Raw genomic sequence first — 6,936 nt, 5'->3', positions numbered from 1 at the left:
TCCCATCACTGGCTCCTCCCATGTACACAAGTATCACTGGCTCCTCCCATCACTGGCTCCTCCCATGTACATAAGTATCACTGGCTCCTCCCAACCCTGGCTCCTCCCATGTACACAAGTATCACAGGCTCCTCCCATCACTGGCTCCTCCCATGTACATAAGTATCACTGGCTCCTCCCATCACTGGCTCCTCCCATGTACATAAGTATCACAGGCTCCTCCCATCACTGGCTCCTCCCATGTACACAAGTATCACTGGCTCCTCCCATCACTGGCTCCTCCCATGTACACAAGTATCACTGGCTCCTCCCATGTACACAAGTATCACTGGCTCCTCCCACCACTGGCTCCTCCCATGTACATAAGTATCACAGGCTCCTCCCACCACTGGCTCCTCCCATGTACATAAATATCACAGGCTCCTCCCACCACTGGCTCCTCCCATGTACATAAGTATCACAGGCTCCTCCCATCACTGGCTCCTCCCATGACACTCAGCACTGATCTCAGGTCCCTCCTGTTTCCACTGATTCTCCTTGAGATGTTTCTACAACGTGATTGGAGGTCACCTGTGGTAGAGTCAGGTGATTGGACGTGATTTGGAAAGGCACACACCTGTCTATAGAAGGTCCCACAGGTAACAGTGCATGTCAGAGCACAATCCAAGCCATGGAGTCCAAGGAATTGTCTGTAGACCTCGGAGACAGGATTGTATGGAGGCACAGATCGGGGGAGGGGTACAGAAAGATTTCTGCAGCATTGAAGGTCCCAATGAGCACAGTGGTCTCCATCATCTGTAGATGGAAGAAGTTTGGAACCACCAGGACTCTTCCTAGAGCGGCCGCCCGGCCAAACTGAGCGATCGGGGGAGGAGGGCCTTAGTCAGGGGGGTGACCGAGAACCCCGATGGTCATTGACAGAGCTCCAGCATTTCTCTGTGGAGAGAGGAGAACCTTCCAGAAGAACCATCTCTGGGGCACTCCACCAATCAGGCCTGTATGGTAGAGTGACCAGACGGAAGACACTCCTCAGTAGAAGTCACATGACAGCCGCCTGGAGTTTACCAAAAGACACCTGAAGGACTCTCAGATCATGAGAAACAAAATCCTCTGCTCTGATGAATCAAAGATTGGACTCTTTGGTCTGAATGACAAGTGTCATGTCTGGAGGAAACCAGGCACCGCTCATCACCTGACCAAAATCAGCCCTACTGTGAAGCATGGTGGTGGCAGTGGTGAGGTTTTTCAGCCACAGGAGCTGGGAGACTAGTCAGGATTGAGGGAAAGATGAATGCAGCAATGTACAGAGACATCCCTGATGAAAACCTTCTCCAGAGCACTCTGGACCTCAGACTGGGGTGAAGGTTCATCTTCCAACAGGACAGCGCCCCCGAGCACACAGCTAAGATAACAAAGGAGAGGCTCCGTGACAACTCTGTGGATGTCCTTGAGTGGCCCAGCCAGAGCCCGGACCTGAACCCGATTGAACATCTCTGGAGAGATATGAAGATGGCTGTGCACCGACCCTCCCCATCCAACCTGATGGAGCTTGAGAGGTACTACAAAGAAGAACGGGAGAAACTGCCCAAAAATAGGAGTGCCGAGCTTGTAGCCTCATATTCATCATACATCATACATCATATTCATCATACTCACCAAGACTGGAGGCCAAAGGAGCTTCACCAAAGTATTGAGCAAAGGCTGTGATACTTATGTACATGGGAGGAGCCTGTGATACTTATGTACATGGGAGGAGCCTGTGATACTTCTGTCCATGGGAGGAGCCTGTGATACTTATGTCCATGGGAGGAGCCTGTGATACTTCTGTCCATGGGAGGAGCCTGTGATATTTATGTACATGGGAGGAGCCTGTGATACTTATGTCCATGGGAGGAGCCTGTGATACTTATGGCCATGGGAGGAGCCTGTGATACTTATGCAAATAGGAGGAGCCAGTGATACTTATGCACGTGGGAGGAGCCTGTGATACTTATGCACATGGGAGGAGCCTGTGAATGGAGGAGCCTGTGATACTTGTGTCCATGGGAGGAGCCTGTGATACTTGTGTCCATGGGAGGAGCCTGTGATACTTGTGTCCATGGGAGGAGCCTGTGATACTTGTGTCCATGGGAGGAGCCTGTGATACTTGTGTCCATGGGAGGAGCCTGTGATACTTGTGTCCATGGGAGGAGCCTGTGATACTTGTGTCCATGGGAGGAGCCTGTGATACTTGTGTCCATGGGAGGAGCCTGTGATACTTGTGTCCATGGGAGGAGCCTGTGATACTTGTACATGGGATTTATTTTATTTTTAATAAATTTGCAAAGATTTCAAACAAACTTCTCTCTTGTTGTCATTATGGGGGATGTTTGTAGAATTTTGAGGAAAATAATGAATTTATTTTGGAATAAGGCTGTAACATAACAAAATGTGGAGAAAGTGAAGCACTGGGAATACTTTCCGGATACTCTGTATATCATTTATACCATGATATACCCTCCAATACCAGGAAATACCCCACAAATAGCAGGATAAAAACCACACTACCACAATATTACCCACCCTCCCCCAACACCAGAAAATACCCCTCAATACCAGGATATACCCTCCAGTAGTGGGCTATACCCAATCAATACCAAGAAATATCCTTCCAATGACAGGAAATATCCCCTAATACTGAAAAATGCCCCTCCAATACCAGCAAATAATTTGAAATACCAATAAATACCCCCCACTATCAGGAAATACATCCAATATAAGGGAAATACCCCCCCCCCCCAATACCAGGGAAAGTACCAGAAAATACCCCAAAATGTTTGTGTATTGTGTGCGGAGAACAAATTTTACCTGTGACTAAAGAAATTCCCCTCCTCTACCACCTTAAAATAGGGACCCCCTTACCTGCACATAGAGATGACCCCCTGCACCTGCACATAGTGTGGGGCAGATATAGAGACCCTTGTGCCTGTTGCAATGCCTGAAGTTAGATGCCTCCCTGAAACCAGGAAATGCCCCTCCATTACCCTCCAATACTGGAAAATACATCTTAATACCAGGAAATACCTTCCTAATTCAGAGAACTGCCCCTCTAGTACCAGAAAATACCCCCCCCAGTATAGGGGGTGGGGGGGGGGGGGGAATACCCAGAGATGTCTGTATATTGTGTGCAGAGAACACCCTGTATCTGTAGCCAGAGAAATCCCCCCTCACCTTTGAAATATGGACCTCCTCCTTACCTACACATGGAAACCCCCCCATACCTGCACAGGAAGACCCCCCCCCCCCCCGGACCTGTACATCGAGACCCCACCCTCCTTGTACCTACACATAGAGACCTCAGACCCCCACCTGCACATAAAGATCATTCCCTCCATCTCCAGTGCTTACAGAAGGAGACCCCAATGTACCTCCACATAGAGCCCCCACCTGACCTGCATAATATAGAGACCTTCCAGCACAGCTGCACATAGAGCCCCCCACTGTACTTGCAGATATTTGGGGACAGATATAGAGGGACCTGTGTGTCTGTTGCAATGCCTGAGGTTAAATTAAGAGACCAACAGTGGGGCAAATATAGTCAATGCACTGTACCTGCAGTGAGGGGGAGGTGGACAGACCTCTGTACCCAGGGTGAGGAGGGAATGAAGAGGTCCCAGCCTTTAGTCTGCCTAACATTTCTGTCTCTGATCACTATATAGAGAATTTTCCGGCTTTTATTTGACCTCATTTGCTATAAATCTTCATTTTATAAATTTTACAGCGATTTCCCGAAAGAGGGCATGAAGCAGATTAGGGCAGCCCCCCCTGTTGTGTGCCCTATAATGACCTGATATTGTGACAACATCGGGCCTGCTGGCAGATTTCAGAGGGTGTACCGCTCCCCCAACTCCAGACTGATAGGTCCCAGTATGTGCTATGAGCAATACTAACCTTTGGAGACCCAGGCAGATCATACGACCCAAAAGTCATTCAAAGTTTTCTCTTTGCGCAGGTGCTGATGTGGGATGTGAGAAGAATCCGGACTACGTTGAGCATTTGGCTCGAAAATACATGGTAAGAATTCTACTCCTTGTGATGCAGGAAAGAATTCTACTCCTTGTGGTGCAGGAAAGAATTCTACTCCTTGTGGTGCAGGAAAGAATTCTATTCCTTGTGGTGCAGGAAGTGGTGGAGGATGCGGGCAGTGTAGCCAGCAGAGCACACACTGTTATGTTTTTATGTCGCTGTAATTCCTTTTTTTAGTCACCAACACACAGAAGAGGAGAGCGATGACCATTTCCCAGAACTGCTCCTCTACCCTATAAACACGCAGAAAAGGAGAATCGGCTCCCACTGGTGGTCACCTACAACCCACACCCAGAGGGTCTAAGAAAGATCACCAATTAACTCCAGCTTCTTCCACATGAGCTCAAAAGATTTAAAGGGATATTCCTGGCACCACATCTACTTTCTTATCAACAACCATCCAGTCTAAGAAAAGCTCCCTAAACGGTCCAAATGGAACATTGCCCTATATGCAGAAGAGCTACTAGACCTGCACGGATGGAAAATGACACAAGTCCATCTAGTTCAACCCAACTGGTACCAGTACCCAGATCAAAGGACTGATAGGGTACCAGTACCAGGATCACGGTATCAATAATATACCGGTACCTGGATCACAAACTGAGTTGACCAGGATTACAGCACCAATAGGATACTATTACTGGGGTCTTAGAGCCAATAGGGTACTGGTATTGGAGTCACAGTACCAATAAGATACCAGTACCGGGCTCATAGGACTGATAGCCGGTAATGGGATCACAGTACCACATGGCTACCGGTGTCAGGATCACAGCACTAATAGAGCACTAGTACTGGGATCAGAACACTGATAGGATACCGGTGTCAGGATCACAGCACCCATAGGATACCAGTTTCAGGATCACAGCGACGATAGGATACCAGTTTCAGGATCACAGCGCCCATAGGGTACCAGTGTCGGGATCACAGTGCCCATAGGGTACCAGTGTCCAGATCACAGCGCCCATAGGGTACCAGTACTGGGATCACAAAATCCCAAATAATTGTCTTTTTAAAATATTGTAGCAGGGCTTTTTTATCCACATTAAAGTGCAAACACACAATCTCATATGAAGTCAGTCGATGAGAAAAGAATATATAGTGGCAAGGAAAAAGCCTTTGCTGTGATCTGTGTAAAGCCAGCAAGCCTTTCGATATAAAAAATATTTTCCACTTTTCCGCTGCTCCACCGATACCATCCACTAGATGTCAGTATTGTTTACGGAGGGCTCCAGAAAACACATGTAAAGGCAAACAATACTGACATCTAGTGGAAGGTATCAGTGGAGCAGCGGAAAAGGTTTTTTTTATATCGAAAGGCTTAATAATGCTGGCTTTCTGGTGAGTGCATGCAGAGATTTTGCCGCACGTGGTGAAGTTTTGGTGGAAGCTTTACACAGATCACAGCAAAGACTTTTTTTTTGCCCACTATATATTTCTTTTCTCATCGAGTGACTTCATATGAGATTGTGTGTTTGCTTGGACAAAAAAGCGCTGCTACAATATTTTAAAAGGACATTTATTTGTGATTTTTTTAATATTGCTTCTTTCAGATGTATGACATATATATTTGTATTGTTTTTAACATTCCACATTTCAATCGGTGATTTATGATATTTATTCCCTCTATTAAGGTCGGAGTTATTTCGTCTTGTTTTAGCACCGATGATGGAGGGAGGGGGGGGGGTTGCCCTTTGAAATGCATTGGCTTCCTTTTTATCTCCCTGTTTTAATGTAGCTACCATCAATAAAGGCTTATGGACTCCTGGCACTCTACAGAGGGGATGAGCCCATCACTGCGCTGCTTCTCCTTTCATGGTCCAGTCACAGTTGTTAGGGACAGGTTTAGGGTGACCTGGGCTCAGAGTAAGGCAGTTGAATGATGCTGGCCAGCAGACTGAGGACATCTAGTGGCAAAAAAAATTGGCAAAGTTTCTGGATTAAAGTAGAATATTACAGAAAGGGCTGGTTTTATTATTTTATCTTTTAATGGGCTATCTGTTGTATATTGTTGTTTTTGTTTAGCTGGTGTTCTGCTTTTATGGTTTTGGAAGAGTATGAGACTTTAGATGAGGCAGGCTCGAACAAGGGAAGGTGTTAGTGCCTCTGTCAGACTTTTATTGCTGTGTCCCCTGTAGGGTCCCCCTCGCTTCCAGTCCTGGTGACCTCAAATAATTCATCATGTGTTCATCAAAATCCTAAAAAAAAAAAAAAAAGATCAAACTTTTCTGTGCATAATATAAGGTCCTATAGGCCAGGAATGTGGGGGGGGGAGACTACAGACTGGACCACAGAATGGGGAGTGACAGTACTTGGGCTGGCCAAAGATGGTTTGAATCTCGGCCGGACGAGATTTAAACAGTATCTGGGCAGGCTGAATATACCAAGTTGATCGATCGATCAGCTTGGGTACCACCAGCCTGCTGGATTCACGTGAATATATTGCCAGCGACTGCTATAGCCGCTAGCAAGAATCCCTGTTTTCTCCTGATGGGCATGGCTCCCCTCCTCCGCACCCACACACCCGCTGGGAGAACACAATTACTTGGTAGGAGGGATTCCCCGATTAGCGCCGTCTGTATTGATGAGGGGGAATCGTGAAAATTTTCTCTCCTGCAATCCGTGGTTGCAGGAAAGAAATTTGCACCGTCTATGGCCTGCCTTAGGAATGGATGGAACCCTTCATTTAAAATCGGCATGTAATTAAGGCCAGATTCACATCCATAAGTTCCCGTAGCTAGAACGCATCACTGTGCAGCAGATGCACAGGGGGGGCCATTCATACATAGTGGCACCCCCACACATTGGAAATCGCGGTGCATAGCACAGCACTGATAGGGGTACCGGTACCAGGATCCCCAGGTTCAGGGAGCC

The 6,936-nt window shown here is 47.2% G+C and overlaps 1 protein-coding gene across 1 annotated transcript in view; it reads left to right on the top strand.

The window, feature by feature from the left end:
• Positions 1–1,093: 1,093 nt before the first annotated feature.
• LOC143956600 (uncharacterized) overlaps positions 1,094–6,936 on the top strand; it is a 53,415-nt gene continuing 47,572 nt past the window's right edge. The window contains exons 1-2 of the mRNA XM_077466813.1: positions 1,094–1,235; positions 3,992–4,053. Coding sequence (XP_077322939.1) covers positions 1,094–1,235; positions 3,992–4,053 — 204 coding nt within the window. The remainder of the gene's footprint in view (positions 1,236–3,991; positions 4,054–6,936) is intronic.

Source organism: Lithobates pipiens, unplaced genomic scaffold (genome assembly GCF_037356315.1).
Source record: "Lithobates pipiens isolate NorthernLeopardFrog02 unplaced genomic scaffold, aLitPip1_a1.2 Scaffold_37, whole genome shotgun sequence".
NCBI classification, from domain to species: Eukaryota; Metazoa; Chordata; class Amphibia; order Anura; family Ranidae; genus Lithobates; species Lithobates pipiens.
The sequence above is the reverse complement of the archived record's forward strand: the minus strand, read 5'-3'. Positions and strand labels throughout refer to the sequence as shown.